Source organism: Salmo trutta, chromosome 7 (assembly GCF_901001165.1).
Source record: "Salmo trutta chromosome 7, fSalTru1.1, whole genome shotgun sequence".
NCBI classification, from domain to species: domain Eukaryota; kingdom Metazoa; phylum Chordata; class Actinopteri; order Salmoniformes; family Salmonidae; genus Salmo; species Salmo trutta.
The window spans coordinates 10,401,712-10,422,433 of record NC_042963.1 but is presented as its reverse complement, the minus strand read 5'-3'; the positions used below and the strand labels follow the sequence as shown (position 1 = coordinate 10,422,433).

General features: G+C 42.0%; 1 protein-coding gene across 1 annotated transcript in view; it reads left to right on the top strand.

Annotated features, from left to right (window-relative positions):
- fa2h (fatty acid 2-hydroxylase) overlaps positions 1-15,929 on the top strand; it is a 31,984-nt gene extending 16,055 nt beyond the window's left edge. Inside the window, exons 2-7 of the mRNA XM_029757930.1 lie at positions 9,264-9,353; positions 12,095-12,237; positions 12,459-12,559; positions 12,724-12,896; positions 13,191-13,443; positions 13,664-15,929. Coding sequence (XP_029613790.1) covers positions 9,264-9,353; positions 12,095-12,237; positions 12,459-12,559; positions 12,724-12,896; positions 13,191-13,443; positions 13,664-13,731 — 828 coding nt within the window. The 3' untranslated portion in view covers positions 13,732-15,929. The remainder of the gene's footprint in view (positions 1-9,263; positions 9,354-12,094; positions 12,238-12,458; positions 12,560-12,723; positions 12,897-13,190; positions 13,444-13,663) is intronic.
- The last annotated feature ends 4,793 nt before the right edge of the window (positions 15,930-20,722 follow it).

The following is a 20,722-nucleotide window of genomic DNA, read 5'->3' as shown; positions in this document are numbered from 1 at the left end:
CTTTTTAACTGACGTACACAAAATCCACCACCTTCCTGCTGTGACATAATGACCGGTGATACTGTTACTTGAATAATACTGATTGGGTCTGTCTGTCGTGTCTCCTCTTGTTACCCAACTACTCTGGCTACACCATTAAGACCTCCAGTGTGGGCTCAAGGACTCCAAGAGTGTGACTGTGAACTTTGAACCTGTATCCACATTGGAAATTACCATACAGCCCAACCCAGCAACTGTTGGCAAACACTTGAATAATCTGCTTGATACTGTTAGAAAGAAACTCCCTGCTTTCTCTTACTACTCCTTTATACAACAAGCTATCCATCCATAATCTCTCACAAAAGCCTTGACGTAACATGTATTGAGATTGTGTCCTGTTCCCTCTTCTCAGCCATTGACTCACCCCACTCATTATCAGAGCTGCTCTCTGGATAGGAGCAACACTAGCCTGTTATGTGTAGACCTACTTCTAGTCCAGTACTGTGCCCTTATGTGAGCGCCAGTGGTTGCCGGTTTTGTCTTGACAAAGAATAAAATACAAGGCAGGATTGTGCTGTGGCTCTGGCCAGCTGGGTGGGCAGTTGTTCATATTGCCTGTCTGTGACCTCACAATTCCCCATCCTAAACCAAGCATTCCCCTCCCAAACCACGGGCCCCCGCCTTCCTCTGCCACGCCCATCCGCCCAGTGCCCCACCAACACACTATGGCCCCTGTTCTGATGGTACCAGCCTGGACTAGGGTCTCCTCTGTCCATCCCCTTTGTTTTTTGTCACTCATTCTTTCCTTAATTCTCCTTCCCAGCCTATTAGATGGAGGACACACAGAGTGCCTTATTACCGTTCGCTCCCCCACCTCTCCTCTCAGTGTAGGGCTGAGAGGACCGGGAATGAAGAAGCTCTATTGTCTGACTAAATGACTAAAATGTAACTGCTCAGTTCTCCCAGCCTGCATGCCTCCACACCAGCTGCAACCAGAGACAATTACCCCCATTCCCTTGAAACACTCAGACCCGTACTGTAGAAGTAGCAATAGGAGTAGTACTGTAGTAGTATATAAACATGCAGTGCAGGATATCTCTTATAATTCATCTTCTAGGTTTAGTCACCAGAAAAGGTCACACATCTTATTTTTGAATGAGAATATAGTTTGATGTCTGGCAATGCGAAACTAGGCATCATTTTTCCATTACTGTCAAGGCCCACACTTGGTTCCCTACTATGAATACAGGAAGGTGTGGTATATTAAAGCTATAAGGCACGAGGGTGTGGTATATGGCAAATATCCCACAGCTAAGGGCTGTTCTTATTCCCGATGCAACGAGGAGTGCCTGGATACAGCCCTTAGCCGTGGTATATTGGCCATATACCACAAACCCCTGAGGTGCCTGATTTGCTATTATGGTTACAAATGTAATTAGAACAGTAAAAATACATGTTTTGCCTCACACGTGGTATACGGTCTCATATACCACGGCTTTCAGCCAATCAGCATTCTGGGCTCGAACCACCCAGTTTATAAAAGGAATTATAAATCAGGTGGTTCCAGCCCTGAATGCTGATTAGCTGAAAGCCGTGGAATATCCGACCCTATACCATGGGTATGACAAAACATTTATTTTTACTGTTGTAACTATGTTTGTAACCAGTTTATTTAAGTGATAATGCCCGATAAGCGGGTGTTTGGAGGATATATTGGCACGGGTGTTGTTAGGCCAGAGATGAAGTTGAGGGCCGGCAAACCGTGCCAATACATCCTCCAAACACCGGCTTCGAGGGCATTATCACTTTTATACAACGGTTTAACAACATATTCAAATAATGATTGACATATTTTTAAAAACGTTATTTTGATGAATTTACTCATACTATTTCATCCTTGCACAAGAAGGTTTCTACCCAAGCCGGCTGGTCATTCATTCTAGCGGTTCGGTTGCTAGTGTCACGTCCTGACCATAGTAAGATGTTATTTTCTATGGTAGAGTAGGTCAGGGCGTGACAGGGGGTGTTTTGTGTTTTTCTATGTTTTCTATATCTATGTTTAGTTCTAGTTTTCTATTTCTATGTTGTTGTTTTTTGGGATGATCTCGAATTAGAGGCAGCTGGTCCTCGTTGTCTCTAAATGGAGATCATACTTAAGTAGGTTTTTGTTTCCCAGCTGTGTTGGTGGGTAGTTGTAGTCTGTTTAGTCTATGTACCTGACAGAACTGTGCACTTTCGTTTTTCTCTTTGTTATTTTGTCTTTAGTGTTTTTGAGTTAAAATAAATTTCATCATGAGCACTCAACATGCTGCGCTTTGGTCCCCTCTCTGACAGTCATTACAGCTAGAGACGCGACCCAGTTGTTCAGTCTTTTTGTTCTGTATCTATGGACGCGACCCAGTCGTTGGTTGTAAATGTTCCATTGCCATAATGGCTGGCAACATTCTTATCCTTTGCTTGCAGCCAGATTAACAGAAAAGTAGCTGCATTTGCATTTGTTTAAGCTGTTTTCTAGTGACATTTATTTGGATTCATCCATAACAATAAGCTAATGAGGCACTATTTCGCCTGGCATAGAAGAATGTGCTCACTCATCAGGACACTGTTGTTCAGAGGAACTAGCCAACAACACAGTCACTACAACACAATCACTTCAAACTGAAGCTGGGAAGACTGCAAACTAGATGCACTTTGTTTCATTTTACCTTTATTGAATTTACATTTATTTGTATTTATCCATAAACAGGATGCCAGCTGATTCATGATTTTGACTGGCTGAGAAACGCTGCCTGCCTGCCTGCCTGCCTGTTTGTCTCGTCTCAACATGTTCATTACTATGGGACAGCTGGAGATCGAATTTGAATATTGAAACAATGTTGCAAATGTCGGAGAGACATACAGCAAGGTTTATACAAATCTCCGCTGTTGAAAACTAAATGTTAGTCTAAAAGAAATGTGAGATAATGTCTAGATGCTTTTTATAGTGGAGATCAAGTTTATAAATTGCCTGGCTGAGCTGATGAGACAGTGGATTGCGCAGTCAGATGGACCAGAGTAAATAGGCATTTTAACATCATAGATTTAGCCGGTGGTAACTTGTGGAATAGACACCGGCTGGAATGCTGTTTTAACCAACCAGCATTCAGGATTAGATCCACCCGTTGTATAAAATAGCAATAAGACACCTCTGGGGTTTGTGGTATATGGCCAAAATAGCAAGTCATTCTGTGTTGCATCGTGCATAAGAACAGCCCTTAGCCGTGGTTTATTGGCCATATACCACACCCCCTCAGGCCTTATTGCTTAATTGTACACCCACAAACATCAGAGATGAGTGGTCCATGACCTTTTGAGTACGTATTTTGTTGACCTAAATTGTATGCTGTGACCAGGGGTGTGAAAAGTGTATAGTACAGTATTTGCAAACTCTAACAGTAATTCAATACACCTCGTAATCTCTGTCAATATTCCTTGCGTTCCACACATTGTGTCATAGTTCACATAGTAAGAGTATACACAGGCACAACCCTATTCTGTGTAGTAGACCTAGTCAGCTTTATGCCGGTGTGTCTCGCCCCAAGCGATGAAACTAATGTGTGTGTATGTGACTGTCTGTTGCCACATCTTGAGACTGAGTAGATGTCTCAGAGAGAGAGTGAGGGGACACTGTACCCTACGCTATGAGCTGATGGGAGGCCCTCTGTCCTCTCCTCTAATCTGATGTGCTGTTGATGTGTTACCATGGTGAGGCCTACCTGAATGAGTGTGTTCAGTGGATGGGAGGTAAACTGGTCTGGTGTGGATGACCTTACTTAATGACCCTGCCTCTCTCTTAGCAGTATCCATCCCTCACTTACCCATCCTGGATGAGCAAATAAAAGCCTTCCGCTCTCTCCTCTCCTCAGGCCCTCTCCCATTTCACATGGAATAGCCAAAGCCCTACACACACACACACAGTACACACTGAGACACTGCTCTGCTGGAGCAGCTTACAGTCTAGAACTTCAACGGATAATTTTGTATTTTTTTATTAAAGTATTTTATGGCTTGCTATAAGTATCAGTAAGCTAGTTGATTTACACACTTGTTGGCTCTGACGCCTGTGTTCGGTTCACAATAACTTACCCTAAAGTTCAGGTCCCTGTTAAGAGTGGCCATATTTCCACACATGCTGGTTTCAAATCAAAGCCATTGCCCAGGGTGATAAAAACTAGGCCCAGAACAATCATTGCCAGACTCCAATTTGCTGCTTATTCCAGCCAAGCCTTCCAATAAGTCAGTGAACTCAACTCAGGTTACTACGTAGAATCAGGTCAGGTGCTTCTACACTTCTTCACTTTCTCAGGGTTCTTATGACAATACTCTCAAGACTTCTCTGGGAAATAATATGTTCCGTTCCTCTTCAGAAAAAAGCAACATACCAGCTGTAATATTCAATGGTATTTTTAGTGTTGTAATCCTTTTTTAATTTTTTTTTAATTGCTTTGGTGCAGTTTCCACAAGTATGTGGTACATTTTCACAACCCTTGTAAGGGGTGTTTAACTGGCGGCAGAGAAGTCAGACGCAGGAGAGAAATAACTGTTTCCAACAGCACAGTTTATTACAAAAAAAACAACGGAAAACATAATAATAAAAATGTATGGGTAACATAACCCGACCCGACCCACACCAGTACAGGCGTACACATACACTTACAATAAACAATCTCCGACAAGGACATGAGGGGAAACAGAGGGTTAAATACACAACATGTAATTGATGGGATTGGAGCCAGGTGTGAAGGAAGACAAGACAAAACAAATGGAAAATTAAAAATGGATCAGTGATGGCTAGAAGGCCGGTGACGTCGACCGCCGAACACCGCCCGAACAAGGAGAGGGACCGACTTCGGCGGAAGTCGTGACAACCCTTAGTACAAAACTCAAAGCAGATCATCAAAAAGGTAGATGTTTCAAAACTTTTTCAATTGACTCAGTACAACAGACAAATTAATAGTACATTTTTCACCAAACCTAATCAGTGTTTGATGTTCGCTACACATCATGATACATGATTACAATACAGGTGGAACAATGCAGTTTAAGAAAAAATAAGTGTTAAATAAAAGTAACAAATAATTCAAGAGCAGCAGTAAAACAACAATACAGGTGGTACCGGTTCAGAGTCAATGTGCGGGGCCACCGGTTAGTCGAGTAATTTAAGTAGTGTAAACATGTAGGTAGAGTTAAAGTGACTATGCATAGATACTAAACAGAGAGTAGCAGCAGCGTAAAAGAGGGGGAGGGGTGGGGGGGGCAATGCAAATAGTCTGGGTAGCCATTTGATTAGCTGTTTCAGGAGTCTTATTTAAAAAAAATATTGAACCTTTATTTAACTAGGCAAGTCAGTTAAGAACAAATTCTTATTTACAATTACGGCCTAGGAACCTAGGCCTTGTTCAGGGGCAGAACAAAAGATTTTTACCTTGTCAGCTTGGGGATTCGATCTAGCAACCTGTCGATTACTGGCCCAACGCTTTAACCACTAGACTACCTGCCACCCCAAAGCCTTGTGTTTTGGGGGTGGAAGCTGTTAAGTCTTTTGGACCTAGACTTGGCACTCAGTAATCACTTGCCATGCAGGAGCATGCAATTACATCAATACAGACCAATGTCAGGCCATGCCAAAAGGTTTTTCCCACGGTGCATGAACAATTAGGACATTAAGTGCTTTACTGCGATGTCAATGAGAACCTATGACCAAATGCTCAAGACAGGATTTGTGCATCAATGAATGTGAAAGATGTCTTCAAGATGTCTTCAACACATGGGATAGAAGTTATGGAAATGTGATTTTCTATTTTATTAAAGTGTATTTATTGCCTTATGTGAAAACAGTGCAATGTGAAACGGATATCTTTAATAATAAATTGTTTGCTATAAAATTAACTGGTTGTTAAAACAGCTAATCAGTTCAGTTGCACTAATACATTGAAATATCAGTGTGTCATAAACCAAATATTAAAACATGCTGAAGCTCACATATGAACGGTGTGTCTGCCTCTGGTGCCATAAAAGTCCTGCCTAGGTGATCATTAACTTTTTATTTTTTTGTGCATCTGTTTATAACTGTAATTATGAGTTTCCATCATGTGAGTTGACATGCTTTTTTTGCTTGTGTGTTGTATTTGCATTCAACATAGTTTAAGTAAGCTCATGGAACACATTTATAATGCCTTGAGAAAGTATTTTATTGAAATGTATTGAAAAGGAAATTCAGAAATATCTTATTTACATAAGTATTCACACCACAGAGTCAATACATGTTAGAATCACCTGTGGCAGTGATTACAGGTGTGAGTCTTTCTGGATAATTCTCTAAGAGCTTTGCACATCTGGATTGTACAATATTTGTACAATTCTTCAAGCTCTGTGAATTTGGTTGTTGGTCATTGCTAGACAGCCATTTAAGTCTTGCCATAGATTTTCAAGCCAATTTAAGTCAAAACTGTAGCTAGGCCACTCCGGAACATTCAATGTCATCTTGGTAAGCAATTCCAGTGTATATTTGGCCTTGTGTTTTTGGTTAGTGTCCTGCAGAAAGATGAATTTGCCTCCCAGTTTCTGTTTGAAAGCAGACTGAACCAGGTTGTCCTCTAGGGAGTTGTCTGTGCTTAGCTCTATTACATTTATTTTTATCCTAAATAACTCCCAAGTCTTTCCCAATGACAAGCATACCCATAACATGATGCAGCCACCACCATGCTTGAAAATATGAAGGGCGGTACTCAGTGATGTGTTGGATTTGCCCCAAACATAACACTTTGTATTCAGGGGGAGGGAGAAGGAGAGAGAGAGGGAGAGAAATAATAACGTTTTGGAACTTTTTGTGAGTGTAATGTTTACTGTTAATTTTTTTAAATTGTTTGTTTCACTTTTGTTTATTATTTATTTCATATGTAAACATATGTTTCCCATGCCAATAAAGCCATTAAATCAAATTGAGAGAGAGAGGGAGAGATGGTGGAAAAGGTTGGAGGAGGCAGAGAGTGAGATGTGGTTAGGATTTAGAGAGAACAGATGAGGTGTTGCGTAGCCGTGGAGATGTGTGAGTAAGAGGGCGGAAGTACAGGAGGATTGTGGTTAATCATTTGTACAGCTGGAGAGTTGAGATAGAGAGAGAGAGTTGCCGATATACACCTGACTAATATTGCACCTGTCTGACTCTGAGAGGAGTTGCCAGGCAATGGCTCGACCAGGGAGAGCTGAGAAGGGATGCACAGGAGAGAAAATGAGATGGCATCGCCTTGTCCCTGGGGAAGGAGGGGAATGGGAAGACCATCACAGGACAGACATGGTGGGAGGGATGACACTGAAAGACAGGCTCTACCCCTAGGTCACAGGGACGCTAACCTTCACCAGGTAGTTTAGGTCAAATTTGTTGCTCAAGAAACCACAGATCAGCTCTGTGATAGGAGGGTTTAGACTAGGGTCAATAAAACCATCTCTTACCCCCACTCATAACTTGAGCTATGAAATTCACCTTCAGAAATGAGCATGGGGTTCATATTGGAACATTAGCCTGCCCTTTTAGAAGAATTAATGATTTGAATCAAAAGTTATTGTTGAATAGTAAAGGATGGAGGTGTGTTCCGTTGTTAAATAGTTACTATGTCGCTTTGTGTAAATAGTCAACACCCATAGTCAACACCCAATGCAGGGCATTGGGTTTCAAGCTGAGGCATGCCTCTCTGCCTATTTGTTTTAATTGTACAAACTCCTCATGTCACATCACCAAGCTTGACAGCATGCTATCCAAGGATCTAGTTATCCCTCCCCTCCCTGTAATTTTCACCCACTTAGTTTTATGATGACCAACAATATGGCTGAATTATGATGATCCGCTGATAGAGCTACCCTTTGAGGAGATTACCTGGTCCTGAGCATAAACGCAGACAGTCATGTGCCCTGAGACATAAAAGGGTGCCTTACCAAACAATATGAACTGAAAGGAATGCGCTTTATGATATAAACACTGATGTGTCTATGTTACGTCCTTCCCATTCTTCAGGGCCAATGGCAAAGGCAGATCTATATGCTCTATGCCTCTGACTCATACAGTCAATAAATGGGAGAATGTACCGTTCCTGTTTGAGTGAATGCAGATAACATCTGGTCATCATGAGTGTAATGGTGGACGCTGGACATCATACTTAGTCCATTCAGGTGGCAACACTGATACTAGTAGTTGGCAACGCTGATACTATAATGTCATTAAATAATCTGGAGTATAGCCATGGGGATGTGCAGAAACCAATACCTGTCATGATTCTCCACACACACACACACATCTAAACCAAATTGTATGTCCCCATGGTAACATTATATTATGAATAACTTGCTTTAGTTTCAAGGTTTAATTTCACATGCACAAGTAAAGTAAAATGCCTTTCTTGCAAGCTCTAAACCCAACAATGCAGTAATCAATATCAATGTAATACTAAAAATAACATAAGGTAGAACAAAAACACTAAAGCAATAAAAACAACACAAGAAAGTAAGTAAGCATACTACTGTATATGTAGGGTCAGTATGTTCCAGTACCATATTTACAATGTGCAGGGATACTCGAGTGATAGAGCTATGTATAGGGGTAAGGTATTAGGATATGTGATAAACAGAGTAGAAGCAGAGTATATGATCAAATCAAGTCAAATCCAATCAAATTTTATTGGTCACATACACATGTTTAGCAGATGTTATTGCGGGTGTAGCGAAATGCTTGTGTTTCTAGCTCCAACAGTGCAGTAATATCTAACAAGTAATATCTAACAATTTCACAACAATACACACACATTTAAAGTAAGGGAATGGAATTAAGAATATATAAATATTTGGACGAGCAATGTCAGAGCGGCATAGACTAGAATAGAATACAGTGTATATACATATGAGATGAGTAATGCGAAATATGTAAACATTATTAAAGTGACTATTGTTCCAATTATTGAAGTGGCCAGTGATTTCAAGTCTATGTATATAGTGAAGCAGCCTCTAAGGTGCTACTGGTGGCTATTTAACAGTCTGTTGGCCTTGTATGTGAGTGAGTGTACGTGGTGTGTATAGACTCTGTATAAATGTATGTGCATATTATGTGTGTGTGAGCAAATGATGAAGTGAGTGTTTGTGCGTGTGTGTTGGGAGTGTCAGTGTGCGTGAGTGCCTTAATGGATATCCTGCCGATGTTCGCATTTTGAATTGCAGCTCACAACCGTTGTCTCCCATTGTCTCCTGTTGTTCCACAGACAGTGAGGGAGAGGAGGAAGACCCAGGAGCACACCGTGGACGAGGAGCCTTCACCCCTCAGCAAATGCAGTCAAGTCGACCTGGACACGGTGAGAGAAAAATACATTGAGTAAAAGGGAGAGGGAGAGAGAGAATCAGAAAGAAAACTGGAAGAAGAAAAGAGTAGGAAAGATCTCGAGCAGTGTTTCCTTCTTGGGTTACTGTACCACCAACTGAATTTAGCTCTGGCCGGAGTACCCCTGAAGTACCCCCTCGTGCATTTTACCAGTAGGCCTATGGTCTCATGAGTCTTCTCAAGTACCCCTGGCTAAGAAACACTAATCTAGAGGATGCCCATAGGGTCCTCTGGACTTCCCTCTTTGATCAGGCTGAACATCAAAACCCAACCACTGCAGGCTTTCAGCCAGGCAGGAAGTGACAGGTGATCAATCAGGGGTTGGTTATGGGGTTCAACTACAAGTCAGAGTTGAGCTCAGATCCCAGAGCCGTACTGGGTCGCCATTGGCCCAACACTGTGACACAATGTCCCCACCCTCGAAGCATCGTTACCGATCGCTCCACTAAAGCCGCAGTCCTTGCAGAGCAAGGGGAACAACTACTTCAAGGTCTCAGAGCGAGTGACGTCACCGATTGAAACGCTATTAGCGCACACCCCGCTAACTAGCTAGCCATTTCACATCGGTTACACAGGCAGTGTAACAGGCAGCCAGGGTTGTGCAACATCAATGTGTCTGGTCCAAGGCCCTTGAGTTCAATGCTCTTGCTGCTCTGACTGTGGCCTGTGAGCTACAGTACACTGCTGCATTGACACATAGGGCGTGTTCGTAAATTCACTCTGGCTATCTACTCCGATTTCAGAGCACTCTCATCTGAGTGTGCCGGAGTTCAGAATAACTGATGAATTTACGAATGCTCAACACCCGTGGAATATGTCCGGTGTCAGTTAAACATCGGGGTAAAAAGATTAATTAAATTGTTGCCAGCAGCACAGTAATAGTCACAGAATTCTCTGGATAACATGAAAGCAGCTTAACCAGCTCTGCTAGGGTGAGGAAAATGGTCAGAGTGAGGTGTTCTCTCATGCATGTCTGGAAGTAGCTAGCAAGATAGATAACTTTAGCCAGTTAGCTTGGGTGCTTGACTGCCGTTGTGAGGTCAGAACGCTCGGATCAACCCTACTCCTCGGCCAGAGAGTCCAGTGTGGGCTCTGAACCCCACGAGAGCGAAACACTCTAAATTTACAAATGCCCAGAGCACACTCTGAGCACTCTCTGGCACTCCAGAGGGAATTTACGAACACACACATAGAGGGAGGAGATGGAGAGAGTTGGGAAAGATGGAGACGTGACCACGCACAGTCATTCACCCGGCTTTGCTAAAAAATGTGTGCCCACCCGTTTTCACAGCTAATTATTAAAGACCATGGGGGAGCCGCTCCGGGGCATTCATAATCATAGCTTATGACCGTCTGTAGTAGATATGAAGATATGTGGAAGGTTTATCTGTATTCAGTACAGATAGACAGGGTACGGTATGCAGGGAGATATTCCTTTGTTCTCACTAACAGAACAGGTCTTTCTCAGGCCTTAGGAATGTTTTTGATTAGCTAGTGGATAGCAGTGAGTCACCTTTACTTTGCAACAGGGCCAGCTGTGTGTGTTTGTCATTGTGATGCGTTGAGCGATGGCATGATGCTTGGCTTGCTTGTCACGTACCTAGTGCAGCGTCTCTTCTCTTGGCTCATTCAGCCCTACATACTTACACAGTGGAGGAATCTGTGGCCTGAATACCATGATACTTTTGTCACTCATTGTTATATTATTGACCTGTTTGTTTGCTTTTCAACACATACCTGACTGAAACCCCATTCCTCACTTTTAACCTCCTACCCCAAGACAATCGATGTCCTCAATGAATGGTTTGTTGACATTTTTGTTTCTCTAAATTGATCAAACCTTGTCTAATATACTGCCGTACCAAGCAAAAAGGAAGTAACTGCTCATTTGGTCTAAAAATGAGTTGATGTCATTTTTGCTACATTAAATACATGCTTAATCATGTGGACAAGTATCCCGCCTCTATTATATTGTGTTTTGGAGGAAGTGGGGTTCATGTTAGCAGTAACTGCATAAAGTTACTGTGAAACCAAAGTAAATAAAAGTAATTTTTCTCAGTTCCATGCTATGAGCAGTTACTGCCTTTTTGCTTGGTAGGGAAGAATAGTAAATAGATATTTCATGCAGTCTATATAAACCTGACCCACCCTATAACTGATTACAGTGCAGAAGAGACCATGACTCTAAGAACAAGTCCATTTCAGTCTGCCTGGTCTCTATCCAAGGTCATGTTAACGGTTAAAGGAGACGTTTAGTAAAGGGTATGGACAGAGATATGATCTGCAGATCCTTCACAGAGATTGGATCACGAGTTTATCAGGGAGTTGCACAACACCTCTACTTCCTGGGTCTGAAGTGTGGTGTGGTGGAGACTCTTTCCCGTGGACATCTGTCTGTCTCTCTACCGCCACCTGCTGGATAGAACACCATCAGTCAGAAGGGCCAAGCCAAAGTGATCTCACTGTCACATAAAGTTATGACTGAAATAAGTTATCAGTCCAATTTCCATTGGATTTTGATTCTCCATGAAAAATGTCGTTTGACAATTCATGCTTTTAGGCAGAAGTAGTGCTAATGGGGTTCTAAAACATTAGAATCACCTTGTATTGTATGATGCTGTATTTATATATTAAACTGTTGTGTTGTGTGCTGTAAGCCTTAAGCTACTGTACTGTGTTGTAAATTGAGCCGTGGCTCCCCTGCTATTCCTGCAGGACCTGGTGGACTGGCGGAAGCCCCTGGCCTGGCAGGTGGGCCACCTTGGAGAGAAATATGACACCTGGGTGCACCAGCCTGTGGACCGGCCCATTCGCCTCTTCGGGAACGAGTTTCTAGAGGCCAGCACTAAAACGTCCTGGTAAGAGAGAAGAATGTATACTTCGTGACGGTTTTCCAGACACAGATTAAGCCTAGTCCTGGACTAAAAGGCTATTTCAATGGAGACTCTATTAAACATACTTTTAGTCCCAGACTTTGCTTAATCTCTGTCCGAGAAATCGGCCCATACAGCGTAGAAAAGCACTTACCCCAGAAAGATAAGCTTGGGTTTAGATAAGTCATTTGATTGTCTGCGTGTAGGTACATGGTCCCTGCTGTGTGGATGCCACTGGTGTTCTATCTCAGCTGGTACTGCTACACCACCTTGGCACTGGGGACAACCAGACTGTTTGCCAGCACAGGTAACAGACCCAATCATATCTCTCTCTCTCTTGCTCTCTCGCTCTCTCTCTCGCTCTCTCTCTCACTCTCTCTCTCGCTCGCCAGCCAGCCAGCCCATGCTTTTCCCCTGTACAGTCTAGTAGATATCTATATGCTGTATCTGTCCCACCGCCTCCCTCTCCAGACTACTCCGTCTTGGTGCACAAGTACAGCTTTCCCCTCATCTTCATAATGGGCATGGTCATGTGGACCTTCATCGAATATTGCATCCATCGCTTCGTCTTCCACATGCGCCCGCCCGCCCACAACTATTACCTCATCACCATTCACTTCCTGCTGCACGGACAGCATCATAAGGTGAGATACGGACATACACAGAACAGAGATAATGATACTCTGGAACTAATGTTCAAAATCACTCATGTCTTTTTTTTTTACGGATAAGTACCTACATGTGTTTAATGCCTCTTTGGTTTATGATTCATTTGGAATTCAGAAACTTGGGAAACTGCAGGATCTAATTTTTGTTCCAAATCTAGGCCAAGCCATACAGTATGCTTAACTGATAAAACCAACCTTTTTAGTAACTAGTCAATGTCTATCTGCTCCTGGACAAACACCATGGTTAATCCTGCTGTTTCTTCCTTCCAGTCACCCTACGATGGCTCCCGCCTGGTCTTTCCTCCTGGCCTGGCCTCAGTGGTGGTAGGCAGCTTCTACCTGCTGCTAACCAAGGCCTTCCCCGAGACCCTGGCGGTGTCCCTGTTTGTGGGGGGGCTGTTTGGGTACGTGGTGTATGACATGATCCACTACTACCTTCACTACGGCTCCCCTCAGAGAAACACCTACCTGTACAGCCTCAAGGCATACCACGTCAAGCACCACTTTGAGCACCAAAGAGCAGGTGAGGAGGACCAGAATAGCTCTTTGCATCACCATACTTCTGTTGGCATACTAACTTCTAATGAAGAGAATGAGGGACATAGAATGTGAAGTATATGACGTCAGACTCTTCATACGTCTCTGTAATTCTCTGTAGTTCAGCTCTGTGTATGGTTCTTATATCTATTATACCTTATGACTCGGTCCGCTCACTGATGACATGCATTGGTTTCCCTCTGCAGGGTTTGGAATCAGCACCACATTGTGGGACCATCCGTTCAACACGGTGATCCCCGAACAAACCTTTTAGAAGACCCAACTTAATCTACTCCCCAAAGGGGGGGCGACCTTCCCCCATCCCTCTTACACCTGACAACTTACTCCTTCAATGACCCCACCCTGTGACTCCAGCATGTCTCTCTAAACTACCACAAACCAGTCTGTCTGTCTGGCTCACTGCTTCGCTGCTACAGTGCTACTCTCCTCTCCTCTCCGAACAAAACAAAACACACTTCTCCATAATGTTCCACCTGCTAGTCAAAGCAGGAAGTATCTTTTCAGAACTGGGGGGGTGGAGGCTCCGGGATGGGGAACATGTTTATATTTCTTTATTGTTTATTCATTTTGTTTATAATGGACAAAAGGATACAATTAAGATTGTATATGACTATGATGCATTAAGGATGAACTTACATGCAGTCCCAGGTTCTAACGGTCAACATCCCACCAGAGACAGTAGAGAGAGATTGGAAAGTGAGAGAAGGAGTGTGCATGTGGAAAGAGAGGAGAATGAGTGGGTGAAAAGTGAAAGAGATTACACTTGTCCTTATCGAAGCTGTCCAAGTTTATACATTTACATATACCTTTAAGAAATCTCAGGAAAGTCCCTTCTCTATCCCTGGAGTGTTGATGCTGGAGAATGCCCTCCTCTATTCTAAAGGTCAAGCGTTACTAATGCTCTTCCCACAGAAAAACGCTTTTGACAGCATGTGTTCACTGAATCCAAAGATGGTTCATTTGTAGTGTCTTGCCTTCACTGGGACATTTCCATAAAAAATATCTGTGGGAAGGTATGAAGGGAGCTGATTTACTCTTTCACTATGTTCATATTAATGTATATTTCAACATAATGTCTATTTGTATTAATTAATGGTATGACTAAATATATAGAAATATGTGTGTAAACAAAGAGATACTGTATCTTTCCCATTCCATCTCTCTCATATACACTCTGGTTTGTTGTTGACATGTCAAATGAAGCTTCAGAATGAGTTGATGTTTTACTAGGTGGAGAGAGATGGAGTCGGATGTATACATCCTGATTTTTGTGTGGATGGATGTATTGAAGGATGGCCGGATACGTGGTGTTATGGATACAGAGACAGAACGCTGAGGGCATGAGGCCGGTCTATCAGGTCTCCTGCTGTAGGGAGCAGCACGTGGTTAATGTGATAAGGTAAAGGATGGGGCCGATTCTATTAGGACCTCCCTATAGGTGCCCGTTCTCCTCCCTGCATGTAGGGTGACGATCTAGCGTCAGACTAAAGTGTAGGAGACCCTTGGTTCAGTTACAGGTTGATCCTCGGCTGTTCTGACTACTTGTTTTATATCCTAATGTTTCTATCTTCTGCATTCCACGTGTTTTTGTTCATTCCCTTCTTGATTCTCTTTACAGTTTTAAATAACCCTTGGGTGAAGCCACTACAGATGAGCCCAAATACTCCTACTGTTCCTCAGGAGACCATGGAAACAGACAGGGGACTGGGGCCTCACGAAGCCCATGTGGTCTCAGACAGTGATTTGAACCATTAGTTAGGTCATGTTAGTAATAGTATGTTGCTACAGTAAGGAAGGCTTCCGGGGGCCACAGTCTCCTATCACCTCCAAGGGCCTTGATGGGGGTGATTTATAAGACGAGAGTAATTCTTCATTGTAAAAATATTATGTGTAATCCAGCATGTAGTTAACTGTATACAAATTGCAGTGGGGGTGGGAGTGGTCTGTTTGGTACTCAGGTCAGGGGTCGGGTTGGGTTCACACTGTATTCAGACAGAGAGCGGTCAGCAGAGGACCAGTAAAATACCCAGATTAGCATCAAGGACTCACATTACAGTACTGAGATGATGCATGTTCAAACCAATATTAGTACTCATGCTTATGATGATGACTTTTGTATGATGAACTTTTCACATGACTTGATAAAGAACCAACAATTGTTGTGATGTTGATAATGATAATAATGCTGATGTTGATAATGATAATAATGCTGATGTTGATGCCCCTCTTCCGTGCCCTCCCCTCAAGCTTCTGGTTGGGTTAAAGTAATAATACATATATATATATATATTTATAAACAACTTGTAACTTTAATACTGTCAAGTGAAAATATCTCTGCTAAATTATGCATTTAAATAATTTTCCAAATCTGTTTACCGTAATACATATTTTAACTTTGTCTATGCAAATGCAGATATCTGTAAATAAATGCCTGTATATTTCTGATGATCACTTGTTTGAGAGCCAGCCCATTTTTGTCTTCTAAACCTACTAATATAAAATAATAGTCATGCTGATGTACTGAACTGTAGATCATTCTGTTATTCTTTGCCTTTAGAAATGGCTGCTAATGAAGGTTTGATGTCACACAGCATACTGTACATATCCTCTAGGATCTGCTGAGACACTGGTCTCAGAACAGAGGACCTTCAGTCATAAACAACAGAGAGCTAAGGTATGCCATCATCTGGCACATTGCCCCGCCATAATCAAGTAAGGAAGCCAGTAGTTGAAAGAATTTGGTATAACCCATCAAGGAGTATATTTATTTAGTATAATTCAGAAGGAGCTTTGTCACAAACTCCACTAACTCCAGAACATTATGGCATTTATATATATTATATCTTTAAGCCTATGTTGACTTCTCTTCTTATAAAAGCTCAATTTACCACCAATGTAATGTAAAATATATATTCCAGGTATTACCCTGTAACCCTATCAGCTAATAGGCTAAACATAGTTTTAAAGCACAGGAGGCCAGAAAAGAGCTAATGGAATGGCATCAAACCCCTTGACTTTTCCACATTTGTTACGTTACAGCCTTCTTCTAAAATTGATTAAATAAAATAAAGAAATCAGCTGCAATCTACACACAATATCCTATAATGACAAAGTGAAAACAGTTTTTTAGAAATGTTTGCAAATGTATTACAAATAAAATACAGAATTATCTTATTTACATAAGTATTCAGACCCTTTGCTATGAGACTCAAAATTGAGCTCAGGTGCATCATTTTTCCATTGATCATCCTTGAGATGTCTCTACAACTTGACTGAAGTCCACCTATGGTAAATTCAATTAATTGGACATTATTTGGAAAGGCACACACCTGTCTATATAAGGTCCCACAGTTGACAGTGCATGTCAAAGCAAAAACCAAGCCATGAGGTCGAAGGAATTGTCTGTAGAGCTCTGAGACAGGATTGTGTCGAGGCACAGATCTGGGGAAGGGTACCAAAACATTTCTGCAGCATTGAGGGTCCCCAAGAACACAGTGGCCTCCATCATTCTTAAATGGAAGACGTTTGGAACCACCAAGACTCTTCCTAGAGCTGAGCAATTGGGGAGAAGGACCTTGGTCAGGGAAGTCACCAAGAGCCCAATGGTCACTCAGACAGAGTTCTAGAGCTCCTCTGTAGAGATAGGAGAACCTTCCAGAAGGACAACCATCTCTGCAGCACTACACCAAATCAGGCCTTTACGGTAGAGTAGCCAGATGGAAGCCACTCCTCAGTAAAAGGCACATGACAACCCGCTTGCAGTTTGCCAAAAGGCACCTGAAGACTTTCAGACCATGAGAAACAAGATTCTCAGGTCTGATGAAATCAAGATTCAACTCCTTGGCCTGAATGCCAAGACCTGAAAATAGCTGTGCAGCGACACTCCCCATCCAATCTGACAGAGCTTGAGAGGATCTGCAGAGAAGAATGGGAGAAACTCCCCAAATACAGGTGTGCCAAGCTTGTAGCGTCATACCCAAGAAGACTCGAGGCTGTAATCGCTGCCAAAGGTGCTTCAACAAAGTGCTGAGTAAAGAGTCTGAACACTTATGTAAATGTCATATGTATATAAAAGCCTGTTTTTGCTTTGTCATTATGGGGTATTGTATGCAGATTGAGGAAAAAAACTTATGTCAATTTCAGAATAAAGCTGTAACCTAACAATGTGGGAAAAAAATCAAGAGGTCTGAATACTTTCCGAAGGCACTGTATGCTGAACAAAAATATAAATGTAACATGCAACAATTTCATTGAGTTACATTTTATATAAGGAAATCAGTCAAATAAATGTATTACGCCCTAATCTATGGAGTTCACATGCCTGGGAGGCCATAGGCCCACCCGCTGGGGAGCCAGGCCCAGCCAATCAGAAAGAGTTTTTCCCCACAAAAGGGCTTTATTACAGACAGAAATACTCCTCAGTTTCATCAGCTGTCTGGGTGCCTGGTCTCAGACAATCCCACAGGTGAAGAAGCCGTATGTGGAGGTCCTGGGCTGGCGTGGTTACACATGGTCTGCGGTTGTGAGGCCGGTTGGAGGTGGCTTATGTTAGAGAAATTAACATTACATTCTCTGGCAACAGCTCTGGTGGACGTTCCTGCGATCAGCATGTCAATTGCACGCTCCCTGAAAACTTGAGACATCGGTGGCATTGTGTTGTGTGAGAGAACTGCACATTTTAGGGTGGCCCTTATTGTCCCCAGCACAATGTGCACCTGTGTAATGATCATCCTATTTAATCAGCTTCTTGATATGCCACACCTGTCAGCTGGATGGATTATTTTAGCAAAGGAGAAATGCTCTCTAACAGGGATCAAATCAAATCAAATGGTATTTGTCACGCAAGTACAACAGGTGTAGATACTTACTTACCCTTACCCAACAATGCAGTTTAAAGAAAAATAAGTGTTAAAGTATTTACTAAAAAAACTGAATTAAAAAATAAAGAAAATAAAGAAAATATAGAAGTCTTTGCAGATGTCCAGCATACCCATACCATGCTTCAGCCACCACCATGCCTGAACACAAGGAGGTAGTTACTTAGTGATGTGTTTTGTTGGATATGCCCCAAACATAAGGCTGCATTTAGGCCAAAACGTGTATTCCTTTACAGTGTTTTATTGGAATATTACTTTAGTGCCGTGTTTCATTCAAGAATATTGCATAAATATATTTAGGAATATTTTATTCTGTATATTTGTATTTACATTTTTTTTTTTACAACAACCTTTATTTCAACAAGGTCTCTTTTACAGGGGAGTCCCATTGAGACCAAGGTCTCTTTTACAGGGGAGTCCCATTGAGACCAAGGTCTCTTTTACAAGGGAGTCCCATTGAGACCAAGGTCTCTTTTACAAGGGAGTCCCATTGAGACCAAGGTCTCTTTTACAAGGGAGTCCCATTGAGACCAAGGTCTCTTTTACAAGGGAGTCCCATTGAGACCAAGGTCTCTTTTACAAGGGAGTCCCATTGAGACCAAGGTCTCTTTTACAAGGGAGCCCTGCATTTTACAATTCACACATTTTATAGAACACAAGCAACAGTTGAAACACTCAGAAGTAAACAGAAATAAAAAATACAGTCATGGATAACATCTACATCTCTCAGCTACCAGGTCTTCAATCAATACCCTAAACTGCCTGAGCGGCACCAGAACATCCCATTTCAACGAGATCTGAAGATTGTTCCAGCAGTGGGGCTCATCAAAACTAAAAGTGGATCTATCCAATTCAGTGGAGACCTGAGGAACCTCAAGAGTTAACCAACGCTGCAAGCGTGTTTTGGAACTCATGTCTTTACACTTCAACAACGAAGTGAGGTACACTACACAAACATCTCATTCCAAAATCATGGGCATTGCCTCCATTGCTAGATTTTAGCGTGTGTTTACCACATGGCCTCACATGTGAATCCTTAAAGAGATGGGTGGGGCTAAGGCTTAAGAGGGTGTGAACGATGCTGAATGTGTATAGTCAAAGTGCTCTCCAGTAGGTGTTCCAAAACATTCAAATGCCATTTTCTCGAAAGTGGGGTTACAGGTTTATCAACTTTCAAAGCAGAATCACTTTCTCATTGTTCGTCAACTGATATACAATTTTCTAGCTCTGAGTCTACTTTTATCCAATGTAAAAAACACAATTTCAAACTTTTGCTACATAAGACCGAATCGAAGCGGCCGGTCACAATTGTGAGGCTTTGCCTCTGTATACAGAGATACAACATGTTACATCAAGGCTGAGGAAAATGAAAGCTAGATAGGTAAGGAGGAAAGGAGTGGGGGAAGGGGAAAAAAGGAGAGGGAATGAGGGACTGTACAGTATTTCAAGAAAACACAAAATATGTTGCTGTAGTTTGTCCATTAATCATAAAAATGCTATACTAGTTGAAGTTCACATTAAACTATCATATGTATTTCATACAAACACAGTACCTGTGGACATGTGTCTCATTACCTTAACAATTTTTCAAGTTTGTTTAAAAACTGATTGCAGTTTTTGCACTAAGTTTTATTCACCCGTGATGCATCATCTAGAAGAGTAGTAGAAGTTAAGTAATTTTTTCTGATATGCCTTCAGAATGAGTCTCTTTTTCTCAAACACCCCCTTTACACCACTTGCCCTTCTCATTACCGAAATATCTAAAATTTGGAAAAAGTCTGATTTAATTTCACTATAATTTTATAATTTCATTTTAAATATTTTTATTTTCAGTCTTATGTTAAACTCAGTATCCATTAAGGGATCAATGTAAAAAATAATCATTAGAATTAGATTGATTTTTTTTATTACTTTTTCAGACTATCTGATCAAAAAACATTATAACAATTATGAAATCGATAAATAAAGATTATAATCTCAGTGATCCAAGAGGGCATTTTGTGAAAAATGACATGAGAATTTTTGGTCAAATGTCAGTTTCATGAGAATGACACTGTGGTCCTGAAATGAAGGTGGGGCTTGGTCAGGGGTCATGAACACAACTGTACACGCACACACACGTCCTTGCAGATGGGTGAGTCAGAGTTCCAGGACAGGAATGCAGTGAAACTTCTTCCCTTCAGGGTGTGGAGCTTTGTGTGTTTATTTTTACTCTCTAACAGGCACCTCCTAGCTGCTTGCCTCGGTCTGTCTGCAGCCCCGGGTCCTCCTACTGTCACACAGAGTAGAGGACTGCATTCCTGCAAGATACTCACGTAAACCGCGGCCCCGACAGAAATGATTGTGGCGCAGTGCACATTTTATGCT